This window comes from Hermetia illucens, chromosome 4 (genome assembly GCF_905115235.1).
Source record: "Hermetia illucens chromosome 4, iHerIll2.2.curated.20191125, whole genome shotgun sequence".
Taxonomy (NCBI): Eukaryota; Metazoa; Arthropoda; class Insecta; order Diptera; family Stratiomyidae; genus Hermetia; species Hermetia illucens.
Window position 1 is genome coordinate 133,340,601 of NC_051852.1, and position 22,960 is coordinate 133,363,560.

Genomic DNA, 22,960 nt, shown 5'->3' on the forward strand with positions numbered 1-22,960 from the left:
ACCATATGTTGATCGAACGTCGCCACCTCTCAGCCCAGGTGAATATCTGAACAGTATAGACTCGGATCACTATCTCGTCTTCATGCTGCTCCGAGCTCGAATAATAACACCACCCAGAATCCCCTGTGACAATCAGGTGAGAATTAACAGTGAACAGTGCAGTAATCAATAGAGATCCCGGAGGTGAAGCATCAACAAATAACCTTCACACTCACCTGAAGAACGTTATCATAAATACGGCCACAAACATACTTGGCCCCAGCAGCAAAAGAAGTAAGAACGACTGGTTTGACGATGAATGTAAGCTGGCTGCGGAACGGAAGAATGCCGCATTGCGAGTAATGTTGCATTCTCAAAGGACGCGGGCAAGCGCGGAGACTTATCACGAACTCCGGCGAGCGAAGAAGCGACTTCACAGACGGAAAAGGAAGCCTGGGAGAACCAACAAGTCCGTGAACTCGAAAAGTACAGGGAGCAACCGCACCAGGCGCGGAAGTTTTACCAACAAGTCAGCAGGATGAAGCCTTACACACCTCGATGTTCATCCTGGCGACAAAGAGAGAAATCTGATTTCCGACAGAATGGACATATTGGAGCGATGGGTGGAGTACTTTGATGAACTGCTGAACAACCAGAATAACTGAAAGCGACGGACAAATACTGCCACCACCAAGTACGGAAGAAACAGTTCGTGCAATTCATCGGCTTAAAAATCATAAGTCGCCAGAATCCGATGGAATTACAACCGAATTGGTTAAATATGGAGGCGACCAATTACACTAAGTGGTTCGTCAACTTGTGCTCAAGGTGTGGGACAACGAATCAAAGTCTGACGATTGGCAAAGATGCATTATCTGTCTCATACCTAAAAAGACAGATATCACGCAGTGTTGCAATTATAGAGGTATCATGTTCCTGAGTACCATCTTTAAGAAAACTAAATGAATCTCTTCTCGTTTCAGGATAGATAAATTAGCTATTAGGAAGTTAATCAAATATTTATTTCTTTTTACGCTCAGAACATCATTGGCCCATACCAAAGAGGCTTCACTTCAGACAAACCAGCAACAGATCAGATTTTCTCTGTGTGGCAAGCGATGGAAAAACTGTTTTCTTGGATGCTGTACAGGTCACCCCCCACGTCTCGAATGGGCGTCATAAGATCTAGCTGATTGCGAAATCATTGAAGCGGTTTAATGAACAGAAGGGGTTGGGGCTCTATTGACCACTGTGAGTGATGACGGGTACGACGCGGTCGAACTTCGATACGGAGCAAAATCCCGCGTAGTTCATCGTGGTGCACTGTGAAAAAAACGAATTTGCTATTGCCCTGATGAACAACTGAAGAAGTAGAAAGAATACCTCACCATGCTGCTTAACTGTACCACTTTAGGCGAGGTTCCTCCCATTGTGAGTAAAATGGATAGTCCTCTCAACATGTAGATATGGATTGTCCCTCTAAACAGAGGAGAAGAAATCGTTGTTGCATCAAGAGTAAAGTCGATAGACAATGCCTCTGCGTTTACTGCAGATCCACTACTTCTACTCGTACGAGAATCTTGGAAATCCGAGGCTTTTCCCAGAGAGTGGAAGAAAAGATCCCATTTTGATGTAATAATTGGAGGGGTATCTGCGTGCTCCGACGCAAAGGTCATAGCTAAAATATTCCTGGAACGCATTAAGGAATATCCCGAAAGCTTGATCGACATAGAGCAAGCTGTTCTTCGTTCCGGATCCTCCTGCATTGACCACGTCAAAACTCTGCGGATTATTTTAGAATTTTGAGAAAGCTTTCGATATTGTGAACAGGCAGTGTATCTGGCGTACTCTACGCAGGAGGGACATTTCGGAGCAGCCATTATCAGAGCGACATATGATAGCGCAAAATGTCACGTGCTGCATTGAGGTTATGAAGATTTTGAAGTTGAAACCAGGGTTCGTTAGTTTCGAATCTTGTCGCCACTATTTTTTCTTTTGTTATCGGTGACGTTCTTCATGTTGCCTTGCCCGGAGGAGTTCAATGGACTATGGTATCTTTCTGCAAACACGTCCATTACGCTGATGACATCTGGTTGTTCACCGGCTCATGGATCTTGTTCGATTACTTCTGGATTTAGAAAGAGAGGCAGGAAGGTTTGGACTAATGACAAACATCAACAAAATCAAGGTTCTTAGCCTGAGCGTTTATCAATTTGTATATCTAGGAAGTGCGGTGTACCAGAACTGGATGTTGCTTGACGCAATATCGGCGTTGTTTAAAATCGTCGTGCGGATGTCTTGGCAAGTCGTTGGCGATGGCGCATAGGTGAGGCTAACGCGCTATATCCCACCAAGGGGCAAATGGCAACCATATATATATATATATAAGGTGTAACTGCCCCAGCTTACGTTTCTTTAACCGAGTCTTCCTAGCTTTTGCGGTAAGACTATTCGGAAGGCACCAACTGTGGATTATCTGCTGAATTACTTTCAGGCGATCATATACTATATCACAATAATTAGTAAGACTAAGTTGTCTACAAATGCTTGCCTTTCTACTTTATCACAAGAAAGAGGGGGATAACTCCCCTCAATAGACTTCCGTCCAACCAAAAAGTGGATTTTCCCACATACGTCGCAATATAAAGAATCTAATTGATTAATAGCGGATCAATTCCAACCTGCCGTAGCTGTCGCACAAATCGCCACCAACGAACTATTGTTGGAGGCACCTTTGATTTCCATGAATGCGTCAAAGCCGTATTCCTTCCTTTTCATTTTTGTTGTAAGTTAGCGTGAATTTGCCTTTCTGATATTTTGTCTGTATGTCTTGGAATGAAAAGGAGCCAATTCAACTTCGAAATCGCCGCAAGCGAGTTAATTTTTTAGCAAAAGAGTTTTCTGAGGTTCTTTGAAACAATTCCAGCCAACATCTGAACCAGACTTCAGAGCTGAATTAAAAAGTGCCTTCACCGTTTTAATTAGTTTTATCAAATCCGACTTTCACCATGGTGTGCTAAGTTTCTTAGTCGTGCTGAGTGAACTGGGTTGCCCTCTTAGTTTCGGGAATTGGTTAGTTGCTTCTCCCAGGGACCAGGGGATCACCACCGGTGATTAATACTAGTTTCTGCCTCGATTAATTTGATTTCGGTGGATTTCGAAATGAAGCAGTTGGAAGTGGATGCAAACCGGCCATCTCTCGCTCTCTCCCGTCTGACCACATGGAAGAAAGTGGGATCATAACCCAAGTTGAGGATTTGTAGTTTGGTTACTACAAGTTTTTATAATAGTTTGGATCCTCTCGTGTTGACGATAGAACCAGTATACCTACTGAATAACTTTTATGAATGTCCCTCCTCCTCCTCCTCCTCTTCGTAGGAACAATAAGCAGACCACCAAATATTCTTCTTATCTCTCTGTTGACTCTCTGTTTTTTGAAACCAACAAACAGGAGCGAGATCTACCACTAATGATAGCATACAATAGGTAAGTATGTCAAAGATCCAAGTCTCTAATTCTCCCATTCTAAATCCGACGAAATGTACTGAATGGAACTTATTTTGAGTGGGTCCTCAAAAGGGATCGACAATCTGAGGGCCTCAAATATTATGACTTGCCTTCTGCGGTACAATTCGTCCTCTCAAATTTTTAGACTACGGTTATAATCTGCAAACTCAAACTATTCGTGGCGCTCTATTATACATATATCTTCTTCTCATTTACGTACATATTCTAAGAGATTAAAAAGATCTTATAGAAGTCACAGTAAGAATCTTTTTCATAAAGAAAATTTCTTGCACAATTCCACATTTCCTTACACAAGATTGAATTAATCAGTTGCGGGAGGAATTTAAGCGAGAAGATAACTTGATGAAAATTTTAATCCGGCATTATCTCAAACCTTTTTCCTTTCGTCTTTTTGTGAAAGGAATTCTTTCCAGAGCTGATGCCAAAGCTCCAATTTTAAAATGTTATTGTTTCCGTCTCATCTCTCTCAACCCGTCCTGGGCAAACAAACAAAGACTATGGTGGGTGAATAGTAGTGCGGATGTGCTAATTCTCTCCCTCCCAGGAAGACATTCCAGACGCAGCCATCAGGGAATTCCATTGAAGCTTCCAATTAAGACTCTGACTCCGACACTACATCCGTTTATTACTTGCTTGCCACATTACCATCGTCAAGCATGGCACGAATTCATTATCTTCGGGGCACAAAGACCAAATATCGACCACAATTTTCAGGATGCGGCTTTGTCGGGGATTTTGTAATGAACGACAGAATGGACGAATATGTTAAATTTGCGTCACTTTGCGGACGCGTTTTCTTGATAATATGATTCTCGCCACCCCGTCTGAAGCTATTTCGGTGCCAGGAGGAAGAAGGGAATCAAATTAAGTTGTTCCACAGAAGTGGCTAATTCTTAAGGAGTGTTACTGGGGAGGAATTTTAAGAACTCTTGGTTTGTAATATTGCAATTTTCATTCAAAGAAGGATTATCTGACGTTCTTTAACATATAGACCGACTGAACCATGGAGCAATGACTATCCAGACCTATAGTGCGCGGTTCGCAGATCAAGCTGGCTTAAGTAAACTTACTCGGGGGGTTGAGTGCAGATGTTACTTTTATTAATGAAAATGAGGTTCCAAGCCAATAAAGGACCTTTTTTCATATGAAATCCAATGTTATCGTGACTTTTCCTTTAATAATTCAAGCCAATAGAACACAATCCTAAAGAAATCAAATTCACACAAATCCTGGTAACACTCCTCCCTGATAGTTCTCCCAAAAGGGATTCAAGTTTATGTGCTGAAAATGGCAGCAAACTAAAAACATAAAGCTTACCGTGAACGGTGGCAGTGTGCAAATGCGGATCCTGCGGATTAAATCCTTTAACGTGTGATAATGGCGTCTGTAATTGCATTCCGTGGTATTTTATGGTGGGCGATTGATTGTAATTGTTAGCAGGATTACAGGCGAAATGGTTTGCAGGCAACGTTATGGGAAAATATGTGGTTGCGTTTGTTGTCAACTCGTGACCACTTTCTGTGGTAGCTCCGCGACAATTCAAAATCGCCCGGTAGTTGGGGTGGGGAATCAATTGGTAATGCTTCGGTGAGGTTGACTGGTTCAGATGATGCTTCAGCGGCGATGATCCTTCCGATGATGCCACTATGTAGTGCTGTTGTTGGTGTTGCTGCTGGATTACAGGATTTGTTTTGATTTGTAAACACGTCGACGACATGTTATTAATTTTCGTCGGTGAATTTCGAATTAGCTGACACGAATCTGGAATGGAAGAGAAATGGATTGTTTCCGTTGAGTTTATTAATTTTGTGTTTGTCATTTGATTAATGTTCATGATGTGTTTGCATGAAATTGGTACATCAACGGTGTTAATTTAATTCAAAGCTTCATTGAGTACTATGCGTGTTATGGATGTAGCCCAGGGGGATCGTTTTTGGAATCGGCAGTTCGTTGCTGTTCTGATTGTCATTTGGTAGAACAACTCTATTGCAGTTTTCATGTGAAAGTAACAGAGCCTGGAGAATTGAATAAATAATGGCCATAGGCAGCGTTTGATTTGGGTTGTTATAAGAAGATCAAGTATGAGTTGTTGCCGTACGTTCCCACAGAGATTTGGATGAATTGCTGACAGCAGTGTGGGTTGACAAATCCACCCCTGAATCACTGGACGTAATGTTTCGTATGCTATATTGATTACTACAAGAAATAGCTTAAAAACGGAGCTACTAAAAGTTTTTATTATGTTTGTTGAACTACGTGGATAACTCCCGGCTCTGAACACAGAGGAAAAGGAGTCTGGGACTTATTGCCTTCCTACAGTTTTACTTCTGGAAAGGTACTGGGAAAGAAGCTGAAACTTCCTGGAACTTAAGACATGGGTGCTGTTGTACCAACAAGCATGACAATATCCTGAGTAATTGAAAGGTGGAGAGAGACTTCAAGGCTGTGCAGAGTCCTTAAAGAGATGAATGAACCAAGCTGGAGTCCCTTAAAAAACTGGATTGAACTTTCACGAACTCCAGAATTGAGTGTGTACACTGCGAGAGCTGTGGTTGCCAACGAAAAAGTGAGAGCTGCTATAATGTCCTTTGAACACTTCAAAGCATCTGACTCGGATGGAATTTGTGCAGCTATGCTAAACCAGGATATAGAGCCCCTAGAACGACTTCCAGGAAATGTTTTTATGAAGCTCTGGGCTACGTTCCTATTTCTTGGAAGAATGTTAAGTGGTCTTTGTATGTCTGTAAGATGAATATTCAAATCCAAAGAACTTCAAATAGATCTGATTAACATCATCCTCGCTAAAATGCTTGGAGAGACTGGTAGAACATCACAGTCGCGTGACAGCGCAAAGGTCGCATCTACGACACAAAAGTCAATTTCCTCACTAGCGTGGAAAGTTCTATGAGTGTGCTGTTGACTCTTTGATTTCAAAGATAGGGGATGCAGTTCTGAAAGACGAGTATGCGATGGGGTGTTTCTGGATAATAAAGGGGTGTTTGACTGTGCACCGTTCCGAGAACTTTGAGATGTCCCCAGAGAGCATAGTGTTGATGAAACTTTAATTAAATGGATATATGCTATGCTAATGTAAAAATCATTTTGTGCGAAAGTGAGTATCAATCACTGACCTGACAACAGAGGCAAGAAAAGGCTGTCCGAGGACCAAAGGATTTATGTCATTGCTACTTTTGCGGAACATGTTGATGGACTCATTACCAAACGAACTGCAAAATCTGCGAATACATGCCTACGCTTATGCGGATGACGTATGTAGCTGTAATAACTGTTGGTTGAGATCTCAGAATGTGTAGAAAGCTGAACCACGCCGTTGATGTGACAGTGGATGCCTCAGGCGTGCATCTTCAGTAGATCCAAGTAAAGGAAACTGAATGGTTGTTGTCTTCCAAAGATGAAGAGTGAAACCCTTCAATTCGCCAAAGAAAATATATGGAAATCATTCAAGGTAAATAGCTTTTTTAGAGCAAACATCATCATCAACGGCACAACAACCGGTATCCGGTCTAGGTCTGCCTTAATAAGGAATTCCAGACATCCCGGTTTTGCGGCGAGGTCCACCAATTCGATATCCCTAAAACTGTCTGGCGTCCTAACCTACGCCATTGTTCCATTTTAGGCAGGGTCTGCCTTATCTTCTTTTTCTACCATAGATATTGCCCTTATAGACTTTCCGGGCTGGATCATCCTCATCCATACGGATTAAGTGACCCGCCCACCGTAACCTATTGAGCCGGATTTTATCCACAACGGTCATGGTATCGCTCAAACGAGCTCTCTTAGCGTAAGGACTGTCCAGATGGACGTTTGCCTCGGGCAGGGGACTTAAAATTCAGATAATAATATGGATATATGCTGCTATCACTAAGCCAATGTTGTCTTATGTGCACGAAATTTGGTGCATTAAAGTGAAAGAAAAGGGCTTTCACTATAAATTAACTTCACTGCAAAGAGCTTTATATCTGGGCATTACCGATACCGTGAGCATACGGGAGCTGACTTCATCGCTCTGGATAACAAGATTATGGAAGAATGCGAACTCAAAAAGAACGGCGAAATATTAACCAGAATATAAGGATTATGATGAGAGGCATGTCTACGGATGGCTCAAGTGGTTAGAGCGCTGGGTTGTCGTATCGGAAAGTCACGGTTCAAATCTCACTGGCGACAGAGATTGGTTATCGTGACTGGATGTCGGACACCAGTCGACTCAGCTGTGAATGAGTACCTGAATCAAATCAGGGTAATAATCTCGGGCGAGCGCAATGCTGACCACATTGCCTCTTACAGTGTACTGTAGTGTACCGTTACGGTCTTGAATAAAGTGCTCTAACGCACTTGAAGGCCCTGATCCAATATGGATTGTTGCGCCAACGATTATTATTATTATTATGAGAGGCATCAAAGGGCAGATGACAAGGCCCAGGATAAAAATAGAGTGAAGACGCCGAGCAAAAAGGCTTACCAGGCGATGCAGTTGACGCCCATTTAAAGCACGGGAGGGTAGAAACCGAGGAAGAAGCTGCATGAATGTTTGACCGAATTATCAGGGCAGCAGATCCCTAAAAGAAAACGAGTTTAAACTCGCAAAGAAGTGTAGCACGTGTAGCACGGTGAAACTAACATAGCCACGATTCCGAAGAAAGAGAGTGCATCTCACAAGAGGATGTAGAAGCCTGGAGGAAGGTGAAACCTTGGAAGAGCGGAGATAGGAGGAAGATTAGACCGGAAGCGAAGGGTTGCATGCTGAAATTCTCGGGAAAGTGAAGGCATGCTCCGAACTCACTAATTTGGCATTAGATGATCCCAAAAAGAAGACATCATATTAGAGCTCAAGAAATCTAAGGATGTAACCGCAGATAAATTCTTGAGTCAAATTGGAAATTCCTTAGGATAGGAAATGTACAATGCCGACAAGCAGGTCGGAGATCACCTTAGTCTGCAGAGATATAGATGGGACCAACATGAAGGAGGAGGTTTGCGCCATGCACAAGTTCGAATGACAAGACTGAGCAATGCAGGGGATTCGGAACGGAAGGCTATATCAGCAAGGACTGTGACTGACCCAATTTCCTACTCTGCAAAAGGGTCTCAAATGGGTAGCCGGACAACCAATGTGTGATAATGTGCTCTATTCTAAACATTCCCACAGAAAGAGGTGGTACTTTCGAATGTCTGGACCTCATAAACTTTCAGAGTTCTGTAGTAGACCTGACATAAGTAAGTGTCAGAAGAATTGCCTATACTATACTCACAGTGATTACTTGGCAATCTACCTGCAATCAAAGGTAAATCGAGCTCAAAAAAGAAGGTCATACCCGTTGCCCGGATGCGCGACGAAAGCTCTCCAGGGGGACATGGATTTCGAGACGCTCAAGCCCGACATATCCCTGAATGATATGACCAGAGAATCGTCCAAAGAACCCAGTGGGAGATAGACGCGTATGATGCTACTATGCCCAGGGAACGAGTCGCTTATTTTCGGTCACGGGACTAATCAGAGACCAGTAGGGACGATCCAGGGGCCGTTCGGAAGAGCAATTGAGCGACCAGGGAATATCAACCCCCGGGGGAGGGGAGTTATGATAATAAAACGGCTGCGAGGTGCCCTCAATTGACCCGCCCGCAGATGTTGTTGTCATTCATTGAGTATTGCCTCCAGTAACGGACGAGGAGCTACAGAAATATGTGGTAGAATCGGCGACTATAAGGCCCCAGGTGGAAAAAGCAAAAGTTGGTGTTGCTTCCCAAGCCCAATACGTCACCTGAAGATCAAGCATCACACCGCCCGATTTGCCTGTAAAATATAATGGGGAAGATGATGGAAAGAGTAATCTACAACAGTCTATTACCCATTGTCAAAAGCAGTAATGGCTTGTCGTAACGCTATTATGGGTTTCAGCGTACCTACTCTACGGTTGAATTTTGCAAGAGACACGGTGGGTTCTGGTGGATATTATGCCGTGCTAGTATTGGATGTCAAAAGTATATTTAACTCACACACACTTCACAGGGCTCGGTGCTGGCTCCGCCGCTGTGGAATGTCATCTATAATAAGGTGTTTGTTCTTCCCGTCACAGAAAATGCTACGATCGTCATATGGGTTCACGTATGACCTGACTGTAGTGGTTACAACAAAATACTTAGAGGATGTGGATGTGTACGCAATGGAGGCAGTGGAAAGGGAAAAGTCTTGCCTAGGACGAATTGGGTAGAAAGAAAAACACTGTCAAGATGGAAATCCTTGAACATGTCAAATATCTGGGGCTGATGATAGCTAATGCTACCGCGGCATTGTGGAATATTGACAAGCCGAAATACTGTCGGAGATTGTTTCTAGCAGAAGTGATGTAATCCATTCTATTTTGCGTCCGTACGGGCGGAGGCGCTTGTAAATTCTTAGAGAAGATAGCCGGTGAATTCAATTTGCCGGCTGATGGCTCTGAGGCTGTGCAGCACTTTCAGATCTATTTCAGATGAGGCAGTAATGACGGATATGGTCCCAGTCGACATTCTAGCGAAACAAATGAGGGTGTTGTATCATGACAGAGGCATGGAGGACCGCTCGATGCCAAGGCTCATTCCTAACATTAGGGAGCATGCAGAGAACAACGGCCAACATCATTCCTGGGTTCTAGCGAACGAGGTGAAGCAGCAACAGTAGGAAAGTTCCAAAAAATTTCGCTTACACTGATCCCGAGTACTGAGAAACGGATGAAGTAAAGGCAGAGAAAATTGAGTTCCCTCTGGAATAAGGAGAATTGATTGACTCTCTGGACTGTTTTGACCGGGCCACTATATCCAAGGACTCCGAATACATTATGTTCTATTGTTTGACACCTTTTACGTCGACATAGGACACCACAGCCTCATAGAGGAACTTCTGAGATTAGAGACAAAGTGGAACGTAGTAAACTTTTCAACACCGGCAATTCAAAGAGAGCTTCAGCAGTTGGAACGAGTCCTGAAAGAAGTAACCGAAACGATGTAGTGTAGTAATACTTAACAGTGGTCCCATGGGATATATTATAGATGGAAGAGTGAGGATGATTTTAATGACTATCACCCCCAAACCCTAATAAAACGTGGTGCTTCCATAAAAAAGAGCGTGGCTTTTAGTCCTACCGATACATGTGTATCTTCAAAGCGTAAACGACACCAACTCAGTTCTCTTTCTACAATTTCGAAATCCAGCTATCCAAATTTCAACTGTAGGTTTTGCTTCTTTTGTGCTTCTTTCGATTTTTTGTTATCATTGTCAAAAGAGTAGAGTCCTTGAAAAGAGTCCTTGAAAATTTGCCGTAACCATCACTTAAAATCCCCAAACCTTATATAATTTTTGATTATGCGGAATGATTGGAGATTTTAGTATAAGTAAAGAATGACATTTGGGGATGAATACTATATCTGCTTATGAATTGATTTGAGGATAAAAATAGTGTTTGGCAGATCATACACCAGGAAAGGGCATAGGTGGCTATACTACATAATGGGACTTTTTTCAAGTTTTACAGGTTAACTATTGGATTGTCTGAGAGTCATGTAGCGCGCAGTAATAGTAGGCGAGTATGAATGCTTGGAGGTTGTTTACAAAAACAACCAACAGTAAGAGAGATTAAGAGTGATTGATGCTCTGACCCAGCGCATTAGGCGTTTCTTCCTTTTTTGACTTATACATGTGGCCGATGTACATGGGGTTACATCCTCTCATTGTTCTTAGGAAGGATGCAAATCAAAGCAGGTTTATTTCGAGTTTCACTTGGTCATAATGAGAGAAAGCTCCAGTCGCTGATGGTGGTGAGGGTTACATTTGTGCTGTATTGTAAGCGGAGAGTATAACAGGAGGATTTAGTGAAAGTATTTTTAGGTCTTCGGATTATAAAAAATTATCATTCGCTAATTGGACATATGCTGTTCGGTTTGTATATGCCAACATCTTCTTAATATTTATATTTATGATTTTTGGTGGTCCAGGTCGCAGCGCTTCGCACCACCTGAGTAAGAGTGTTTATCAAATCCTAGAACGGCGTGGGGATGTATTTTTCTTACGTCGGCGACATGCTCTTGAATTGAGAACTACAGGCATTAATTTATCTAATTAGAAAATAAGATGCTTCTGTAGATATATTGTACTGCTTCCTTTCAGTACGGGGAATGTAACGGCGTCGAACTAGAGCGGTCATCTATCTAGCATAATAAGAGCCTCCAGGATGTTCCTTGGCATTAAAAAGAATCCAGAATCGGGAGACAAATAAAACTTTGCCTAAGTAGATTTGAATATGGTTAGTTTGGTTAAGAAAATTCCTGGTGTATAGTAAATGAAAATCTAGATATAAAAACCACACACCATTAAAGTGCAATGACCTGATTAACCAACCTACATCCGTTTTTTTTAAAAGGGGAAAAATCCTTTCAAAAATTCATTCCGATGGGTCAAAAGGCAATGATCCCGAAAATAGCTTCAAATGAACTAAATACAGACCCGCATTAACTTATTTTCAGCATTTTCTCTGAAAACGAAGCTTTAACTTGGCGCTCCTCATCCAATCATGGCATTTTCCTTTCTCGCACTCGCTGGTATTCATAAAAATTTCATAATAAACCTTGGTCTACTTTCTCCATTACTTTCATCATTACACAGAGTGAAAGCAGTAAAAGGATGTAGCGCTGAGTAGTTTAGGCATGCCAGCGGAAATGTGGGCAATGTTCCCTTACAAGAGTCTCATGTAACCAAGTGCACTACTTACCTTCCCGGTCAGTCACAGTCGTGAATTCGTAGCCGTGCAGCTTCGTCTCACTATTCACAGCGTCATATTTGCAGACGGTGCAGTCCACCTGAAAAGAGGAGAAAGTATGAATATTTAACATCAAACATATTCAAAATAATGTTCTGAACGTATAAGTATATTAGGGGACGCACTATATGAAGTTGTTTGTTGAATATGTGTAGAGTGGGTACTTAAGTATTTACGTTTACAATGCATTTAACAATTCTTTGGTGATGTTAAGCTGCAGCTATAAGGGCTCGAGAAAAACTTTCTTATTTACTCAGAACTTTCCCTGCGGTGATTATACTCAGGATATTAAATAGCTTTAGTTAACTGCTGCTAACTGCGACTTCGTTGCACACATGAAGATTAAGTAAAAGGTGTAAGGACATTCGACTATTGCACAAATAAAGATGAATGGATCCTTCTTTTTCAAATATTTCAACTAATTCTGATACTATCTAGACACGTTTATCAAGAAGTAATAATAAGAAGTTAACTTAAGACTCTTGAAATTAGCTGTTTAGACATTGAGTAGAGGACAGGGTATGAATTAAGTTTGATTGATTCGATAGCGTCATCTGAATGCATATTTTCAATGAAGATATCAATTGGGTTATGGTTAGTTTAGTTATTTTAGTTTAGTGGGGAAACAGCAACTCCAAGCACTCAGGCCTTTCGCTGGGCCCATTGAACTATTCCCTAAAGTCGGTTATTGAATGGGGCGGGTTCCTTTGAAAACTTCGATTCCTCTTGTGTCATATTACAAAAACTTCGTGCATTCTTCCACATCTACATCGGAACTTGACAATCAATTAAAAAAGGTTCGCCTTTGGGCTGTAAAATGCTGAAGTGCCGAGTGCCGCGATCGAGAGGAAGGATCTACGATGGGACGCATTCTCAATCGATGCTTCTTCTGCCTTAGATGTGCAGTCAGGCGCGGCCAGCTCTGACATCGTCACGCCAGAAATTTGGGGGATGTCCCTTTCCTATTCTGGGATCCATAGATTTAGAAAGGACGAGGCGGTGAGGAAGTTAACAAAATAAAGAAGAAAGAAAATAGAAATATAGAAAAGAAAACAACATTAAATAATAGGAAATAGAATTAAATATAGTAAAATAAAACAAAAAAGAAAATATAAGGAAATCATAAGAGGAAAAAAATAAGACCTTTAAACACCCTTCACTCAGAGCTCTAGCGTTCTTTCGAAGTTAAATTGATAGCCCTAAAGAGGAATTCCTCATAAATTATTTTATTGTCTCCAACAATGTCCCTGTTAAATATTCGGCGTTATACAATTTTATCTACTCATTTAGATTCAAAATCCGCCTTTCATGCGTTAAATACAGTTTAGTATCATCCGCTTTTTATTTATTAATAGACAACCAGATATTTCTCCACAGAGAAGAAATTGCTATTTCCAGTCGGACCCGTCGTCTTGGGCTTAGCACCTATGTATTCACAAGATAAAAAGAATGACTAACGGTTTCGTGCAGGATAGAGGCCTCTCATCAGACACTACCTCACCTCTGCCCTGGGAGCAGCGTGACCGAAAAAGGCAACAGGTGAGCGTCTAATGAATTGCCTTTGCCTTGGACGAACCGCATGCGTGCTATGTCTAAAACGAGGTGCTCTCCACCCGGTCTGGTCCAATATCAAGCAGATGTGGAGTTAGGATCCCTTATATTCCCAAGAAAAAATGAGCGTTAGTCTGGCTTAAGCTTAAAGTACTGGCGGTTTTAAGTTGGATATAATTCGCACCCTAGTCATATCTGCGATTTCCATCTGTTGCCAGTTTCGACCTGGACGAAACCGTTGGTCATTCTTTCCATTTGTTATTGGTTGAATGATGTCACCTTTGGTACTGATGGTGCTTTTCTGATATAATACTAAGGCAAGACAATAAAAATTTCTCCACAGTTTCTACTGAAAGCATTACCTGTAGAGTTATTTCAGTATAATAGGTTCTGTTTATTCAGACTGATTTTCTAAGTAGACTTATCCCAAGTGTGGGCAAGGCTGGGAAATTGCGAGGCTACATTTTTTTGGTGGTTTAAAATCTACCGGTACTTTCAAAATTACACCATACACTATGCGATAAGGTTAAATTGTATGCTCCATGGAAGCACTGTTCTTAAATGAGTTTTAATGTCACTCTTGTATTGATAGATCGGTACAGTATAATGCCCGAAGGTCTCGTGGCTAAGAAACGCTCCCCGTGCATCTCTGAATTTGCTTCATGGTAGTCCGCAAAATCGACCCAATTCTCATCCTTCTTTTTCCCTTGAATATTGCATTTATGTAATTTTTTTTATTAATTAATATAAAATATAAAATTCCAAGTTTTCCAACTTCTTAATAATAATAATCGTTGGCGCAACAATGAAGTGTGTTAGAGCACTTCATTCAAGACCGTTACGGTACACTTCAGTACACTGCAGGAGGTAATGTGGTCAGCATTGCACCCGCCCGAGATTATTACCCTGATTTGACTCAGGTACTCATTGACAACTGAGTCGACTGGTAACGACTATATGCGCTGCCACTGATGATCTTATGCACGACTTTTGTTTCCGAACACTACTTACCGCTTCCTTAATATGTTCATTAAATCTAGTCGTTATCAGGCGTTTAGTCTGTCCTATTTATATTCTAGTACAGTCGCTGCACGTCATTCGGTAGCTCCTGCTTTCTTCCTCCGCTGTCGAAGGATCCTTGACGCTTCCCAGTAAATTCCGCAAGATAGACGATTGACTCGAACGTACGACTTCCAGTTTCTACCCAATTCCTGATGTTGTGAAATAGGTAGGAATATGGGATACTTATCCGTTTGGTGGTTACCTCCTTCTGCTGCGGAAATAGTGTCGTATCATCATCATCAACGGCGCAACAACCGGTATCCAGTCTAGGCCTACCTTAATGAAATCCCAGTTTTGCTCGGAGGTCACCCAATTCGATATCCCTAAAAGCTGTCTGGCATCCTGAACTACGCCATCGCAAACATGGTCCGCCTCGTCTTCTTTTTCTACCATAGATATTGCCCTTATAGACTTTCCGGTCTGGATCATCCTCATTCATACGGATTAAGTGACCCACCCACCGTAACCTATTGAGCCGGATTTTATCCACAACCTCACGGTCATGGTATTGCTCATAGATTTCGTCGTTATGTAGGCTACGGAATCGTCCATCCTCATGTAGGGTGCCAAAAATTCTTCGGAGGATTCTTCTCTCGAATGCGGCCAAAAGTTCGCAATTATACTTGGTGGTAGCAGTATTCGTCTTCAGTTGGCGAGACCTCCAACTCGCCGATGTTCTGGTTGTTCGGTACCACATCAAAGTGCTCAACCCATCTCTCCAACGTGCCCATTCTGTCGGAAATAAGATTTCCCTCTTTGTCTCGGCAGGATGAGCATCGAGGTGTATATGGCTTCAACCTGCTGACTTGTTGGTAAAATTTGCTCGCCTGGTGCTGTTGCTCCCTGTCCTTTCTAGTCCACATACTTGTTGGTTCTCCCAGGCTTCCTTTTTCCGTCTGCGAGGTCGCTTCTCCGCTCGACGGAGTTCGTGATAAGTCTCCGCGCGTGCCCGCGTTCTTTGAGAGTGCAACATTACTCGGTATGCAGCATTCTTCCGTTCCGTTGCTAGCTTACATTCATTGTCAAATCAGCCGTTCCGACTCCTTTTGCGGCAGGGGCCAAGTATGTTTGTGGCCATATCCATGATAACGTTCTTTAGGTGATTATGAAGATCATTTGTAGATGCTTCATCTCCAGATCCTCTGTTGACTGCAGTTATTGCGGCATCCATTTCCCTTTTATAGGTGTCGCGGAGGGCTGTGTTATGGATGGCTTCAGTGTTAACTCTCACCTGATTGTCAGAGGGGATTCTAGGTGGTGTTGTTATTCGAGCTCGGAATACCATGCCAACTAGATAGTGATCCGAGTCTATATTGGCCCCCTATATGTTCCAATATTCATCAAGGCTGAGAGGTGGCGGCGTTCGATCAACACGTGGTCAATTTGGATGAAAGTGGTCGCGTCTGGAGAGGCCCATATATGTTTGTGGACCGCTTTCCATGCAAACCAGGTACTTCCAACAACCGTTTCGTGTGACCCTGCTAATTGAATAACCCGCAGTCCGTTATCAGCCAACATATCGCTTGAATATGGGCTCCTTCCCTACTTGGCTGTTAAAATCCCCCAAGTATGGTTTTGATATTATATCTGGGACAGGCTTCGAGGGTTCGTTCCACTGCCTCGTAGAAGGTATCCTTCTCCGACTCTGTAGTCTCCTCTGTAGGGGCGTGAACGTCAAGAGGGTTTATATTTCTAAACTTGCCTCGGAAGCGCAGAGTGCTTATGTTTTCAAAGCCGATAACAACAGGTTTCATTTTTTGGCTGACTAAGAAACCTACTCCGAGCACATGGTTTACTGGATGGCCACTATAATATATGGTGTAGCGACTCTTCTCCTGGAAACCGATCCCTGTCCAACGCATCCCCTGTAACGCTGTTACATCAGCCCTATATTGGGACAGGGTATCGGCTAGCTGCTCAGCAGCTTCATCTCTATACAGGGAGCGCACGTTCCATGAGAAAATGCGCAAATCGTTATTCCGTTGCCGTTGCCGAGTTCGTCGTTGTGTAATCCATCCAGTCCGACGCTCCTGTTGTGGCTTCGTAACAAGTTGTTTTCCATGTAGGGTTGTCAGCCCTACCTAACCCCCAACTTAAAGGACCAGTTGGTACAATTTGTCCCGCTTTTATGCGCGAGAGACTCGCCTTCATCCTTCTCCGTCTGCAGCTTTTCGTTAAGAAAGAGCTCCCAGCGGTCACCACGTGGAGGTGGAGATAGGGTTTGGTAGTAGAGCTGTTGGTGTTGGTTCAGCAGGCATTTCCCAGGTCTTATGCACTATCGTGGGTACCAATCCACGTTTCGCCCTGGGACCTATACTACCCTTTGGCTATTGCTGTTGGTTTTCCTTCCAATGAATTGCTCAATAGTCTGAGGATTATACCCATTCTTAATAGAGGTGTTAATAATATGCTGTCGTTCCTTATTGAAACCGTATTCTGAAAAAGGGTATGTGATCAGTAGGTGAATCATGCAATTATAGGAAGCCACTTTTTGGGAAAATGTATGGTGTGAAATTGATGGTATTGTTCTCTGCGTTGCTGTAGGTTTACGGAACTTAAGCTTCCCGCTAGAGTTGACGATAATTAGATCTAGGAAGGGTAGAGCCCCATCCTTTTCTATCTCTAGTGTAAACTCGATTTCACGATTAATCTTGTTTATCGAGGAGATGACCACGTCTATATCGTCTTTTCTAACAATCGCAAATACGTCGTCTAGTCGTGAGTAGTCTCACAAAAAATACAAGCAATGTAATATTTAAAAATGTTTATGATTAACTTGTCAAATTTTGCCCCAATATGTATTTACGAATAAAATTAACGTATCCCATTTTAGGAATAAATTAACCCTGAAAGCCTGAATAAAATCGACAAAATTGAAAATTAATTTTTATGTAAAATTCAACAGTAATTTTTGATCCAAATACCCCTGGTCGAAAGTAGACCCAAATAATAAACAGAATGATAAATTCACAGTCTTTCCTCATGGAACAGATAACATCAGCTATGATTTTCTATAAAATTATAGGACCTTATCCAGTGAAAAATGCGTTAAGGCCGAAGGTCGGATCAACGAAGCAGATTCGGCTTTCACTAAAATAAAATATAGTCCTAGAATTAACCTTAGCTTGTGTTCAAATTAGTAAAACGCAACTTCAAAAGATTTATCCTTTGACGCATCTGACTCGAAAACTTTACATTTCTTTTCTTATTCTTCAATAACAAAAAATTTCAAATTGATGCAAAAATTTACCTACATTTAGTTACGCATGTCTTTTGCTCATTCAGTAAGAGCAACCTCAGCACGTTTCTGTCCTGCGAGATGATGTAAACGTGTACAAAGTGTGGCCCATATTTGGCAGTGACTTAAACAGAAATGTTATATGGTTCGCTGGCAACCATAAAAGACCTTCGTGGAGATTTTAAGGTAGATTTCAGTTTGAATACACCCACATGCTCGTATGTGTATCTAAATCTCTACGTGCACAAGGAAATGTGCATAGGAAATGCTCTGACGTAAAATTCTGGTACACCACTCGCATGCATTTCGCCTCTCTGTTTTCTGCTCAGCGAGCAAAACGCTTTTAAAGAAATGAAAAGTAAGCAAAAATGAATGAACATTCCCCGGGCAAACACATAATAACCGCCAGAAGGATTCGTTGAAAATGTTTTGGATTCTGATTCGAATACTTTTAGAAGAGTTGAGTTGCTTCGGTGGAGCTACTAAAAAGTAACGACTTTATCAGGAAGAGTGTTCCGAGGTGGACTGGTATGAATTTTTGGCGAATGAGTGTGGAACTATATTTAGCAGAGAATGTCGGCATTTACTTTGAAAATGGTTCCTTGGTAAGTTTCATTTTAATCATTTCTGGCAAAGCAGATAACAAGGCACTGTTGCATTTCTGTTAAAAGGAAAACCGTTTATTACACTTTGAATTTTCGCTTATGATATTGCTTTATATCTCACTATGAGAGTTTCTCAAAGACTCACTTAAAGTTAGTCCATAAAGGCTGTTTGGAAGGTTTTCCTGAATATCCGAAATTTTCTAAATGGCAACTTTTCTCAAATACCTGACCTGCTTTACAAGTAGGTTAATCGACTAATATTTACCTTTAATGTTGGAGAAAAGTGAACTGAGTTGGAAGTTACAAGCGTTAAACTAAATCATGAAAAAATTAGGCATTTGCTCCTTTGTGAAGTTTACTCGATGAAAAGTGTGATTGCATTATCATTTATTAAATTTTTCTTGGAAGAGGTTAGCTTGCTCTTACTACCATCTGCAGGCAATAAACAGTGTAGCTCGAATTATTTGTTCGTTAAAGACATTGATTCCTAAAGAATATTATGTTCTTCAACTTGTTATGTACTAGTATATTGAAGTAATGTGTATACAATTTTAGTTGCTACCACATTATTTTGTTGAGGACAGTTCTAATCTGACTATTTACTTCTTGCCAGGCATATCTTTGCTTCCAGCCAGAGGTTAGGCAATAAGATGGTGGAACCCTGAGGATTGTTGTTCCACACCACGTTCATTCTAGTGCACTGAAAATGTGGGGAACACCGTTACCGAACGGACCATATCAGCCAATCTCTCTTCTCGGGTTTCAAGAGGCGCAACCTTAAGGATCCCAAGTTTTAAATGACATTCTCAGGCCATAGCCCATCCTAGGTAAAGTGGACACTCCAAAGGGGATGCTCCTTAAGATCTAACGTACGAGAACCGTCGATTGAGAATGCGATCCGCCATAGATCTTCTCTTTCAAACGCGACACTCTAATCCAAAGTTTTCCAGCTCCATGTGGCTGGTTGAGCTGTTATTTTTTTACCACTTTCAGCTTCGCGTTCGCGGTGTTTGCTCAATGTCGCACAATAACTTTTTTTCTATATCCGATTTCGGTGCTCTCTGGTGCGGTTGACAATGTCGTAAGTCGGGATAATTCAATAAAGCTGCACTCGGGTGTGGGCGGATTTGCGCGCTCCATTTCGACATTTTCGTTAAGCTTTGGGGCAGCCCAATCCTGGTGCTTGATTGGCTGCAAATGGTGTCCGACTTGGGATCAGATATTCGTTAGGTGTCAACTAATTGAACCTACGGAAGATAATCTACTGGGCTGTTGGTGTGTCAGGTAGTAATAGATCGGGTTTTCTACTTTGTTTCAGACTTTCGACTCCACGTACACTTACTTTCGTTTTTCAAACACCGTACCTGATCTCTCTTGGTGACAGGGTCCGCGACAGGACGACCAAGAAAATCCACGCAATTTCGTTAAAAACAATATGATCGGATCGAGTAGCAAGCCTCGGAAAAATGCAAGGGCGTTCACGTTTTAATTTCTTTAAACCTGTTCGCTAGAAACAACGCGCATCACACATTGATTACCACCATCGCATTCCTCCCCTTTGCAACTAATGCAAAACTAATGCTACGTTCAGAAAGTATAATACTAATCAAAACCTTTAATTCGATACCCCTCACTCTTGAAATCAACCTGGAACTACATCTCTCAATGCATGTGAGGACATTCACAGGTCCCACCCTTTACCAGATTTCGTATCAATAGGAGCAACCGTTTTTGAAATAATAGGTTGCTGCCCCAACGGTGTGACAGGCAATCCAAGTGGCACCTAACATATTGCAATAAACCTGCCACCAAACAAGAGAGTGAGTAAAAGGATGTGGATCTTGTGAGAAATCTGCAGGCGGCTAAGGCGAAAAAGGCACTACAAATAGTTGCGAACAGCGGAACTAAATGCAACGAAGAGAGAAAGCGAGCGCCGCCAATCGAATCGGGAAAATCCAAGGGGAATGAAAACCGCGGATGGACCATGGTAGGTAAGGGAAATTTGTCCTAGGCGGAGATACTGAAAATTTGACCGCTACCTAAAAGATCTAGGTGGAAATGTGGAAATTTGAAGGACCTAGAAGGGTGACCTCATGTTTGAGCTGAAAAAATCCAGCTTGAGGAAAACTGATGGCTTCCGGGCTCAAGTTAAGAACTCACTTGGGGAGCATGTCACAGTACGGACCCAAAAACAGGTCTATATACAGTGCAAGATCTCGATGAAGTGACATCCAAAGGAGAAATTTGCACTGCCTTGATGGAACAGTCTTGTTGGATAAACTTGTCGAGGAGTCCATTGTGAGTTTGCAGAAAGTCTATGGCAATACTCAAGCGCCTACATTGCTATTACCACTGGACGGAGCGAAAAAGTTATTGGCGGCCGAGAAAGTTCGAATCGGATGGGTTGTTTGCCGTCTGAGACAGCAGATTTCGCCAAAGAGGTGCTTCATGCGCCTCGCATTTGGAGATTTCGCGAAGGCATGCATCCACAGCATTGATCGGTCCCAAGGTGTGGGGAGAAGGCCCATGTTGCCAAAGAATATAATAGGGACTGCAAATGCTTAATGTGCGAAAGAAGTGGACGAGATTACCGGCATATTGCCGGAAGTGCTAAATGCCGGAATTTAGGAAGGCACTGACTAAAACAATGAGGTTTATTCAAGTTTTACTACCTCAGCGGTATGAAGGCACAGACAGTTTTCAGCGACCACCAGTGACGAGCTGCTGGAGATCTGTACTAGGATATTCAAGAGACAACGAAGCTCCGGGCCTAGATGGCGTGCCGAATAGGGACCTTAAGCTTGCCGTGAAATCCAGTCCGGACAGGTTCGCTGAATTGTTCGAAGCTTGAATGTCCGAAGAGATATTTCCTGCATCATGGAAGTGACAGAAGTTAGTGCTACTGCCTAAGGCTGGCAAACCTCCAGGTGAGTCAACCTCCTACAGACCTATTTGTCTTTTGGGCACTGTGGGGAAATGCTAGAGCAAGTAATCTACAATAGATTACTCCCGGTCGATGAGAGCCAGGGATGCCTCTCAGATCGGCGTATGGGTTCCGTAAAGCCAGATCAATCATTGATGCCATCAGAATCATTACTGGCTTGGCCGAAGATGCAATCCACGGAAAGGGTAGTCTAGCAAATATTGCGTAGTGGTGAACTTCAACGTGAGAAATTCATTCAATTCGGGCCATTGAAATCTAATACGAGAATCTCTGGCGAATGTTAGTATTCCCGCCTATCTTGCAGCTATTATGAACATCTATTTACAAGAATGGAGGTTTGGTGTGGCACCCCACAGGACTCCATACTGGGCCCACTGCTGTGGAACATCATGTACAACAATATACTTAATCTTCCCCTTCCGGAGGAAGCCACGGTGGTGGGTTACGCCGACGATATAGCGCTGGTTGTAGTCGCAAATGATCTCGAAGATTCTGAGTCAAACTCATGCGAAACGATCAGTGTTGCTAAAGGTCGGCTGGAGAGTTCTGGTCTCACTCTTGCGGTGGAAAAAACGAAAGCGGTCCAAATCACCAAGCGCCGTAAAAGATATTGTGGCGCGGCAGGATCCGCAGCATTCGAAATTTATTTCGGATGTTGCGGATGCGGACGGGTAGATGGCGCGGAACTCTCCACTTGTGGCAACCGAAACTGACTTTTCCCGTTCTCAATTTCACCGCTTGGAATGCTGCACATCGCAAGTGGACAACCGCCGTTAGCATTTTGAAAAAAGTCGTTCCGCCCGTCCCCACGATTGAAGTTGTTCACGTTGTTTCTGTCTGTGCACCTTATCACGTCTCAATAAATTTATGTTTACGCTGTAGTTAGCGAACGAATATTTGTGTTTTATTATCGCGCTACTACAATTGGTGACCCCGACGTGATTTTCGGAAGCCGGTGCGACTCTTGTTTCGGAAGTTCTGAATCGTGAAAACCGCGTCGTAATATCTGATTCGAATCGTGCAAGCTTGGTCAAGATGGCTACCTACACCAACGCGCATACCGAAGACCTGGACGAGACGCTGGCAGAAAACCGCGCTAGCCCCAATCCATTTATAGCTCGTCAACCCGTGTCTCAGTTCGTCGAAGCCATACATAACTTAAAGCTTCCGAATTTTTGGAGACAACGACCACAATTATGGTTCGCCCATATTGAATCGCAGTTCGTTGTGAATCGCATTA

The 22,960-nt window shown here is 42.5% G+C and overlaps 1 protein-coding gene across 1 annotated transcript in view; it reads right to left on the reverse strand.

The window, feature by feature from the left end:
* LOC119655987 overlaps nucleotides 1-22,960 on the reverse strand; it is a 247,446-nt gene that overhangs the window by 19,277 nt on the left and 205,209 nt on the right. The window contains exons 6-7 of the mRNA XM_038062225.1: nucleotides 12,273-12,360; nucleotides 4,825-5,268 (exon numbers count right to left, since the gene is read on the reverse strand). Coding sequence (XP_037918153.1) covers nucleotides 4,825-5,268; nucleotides 12,273-12,360 — 532 coding nt within the window. The remainder of the gene's footprint in view (nucleotides 1-4,824; nucleotides 5,269-12,272; nucleotides 12,361-22,960) is intronic.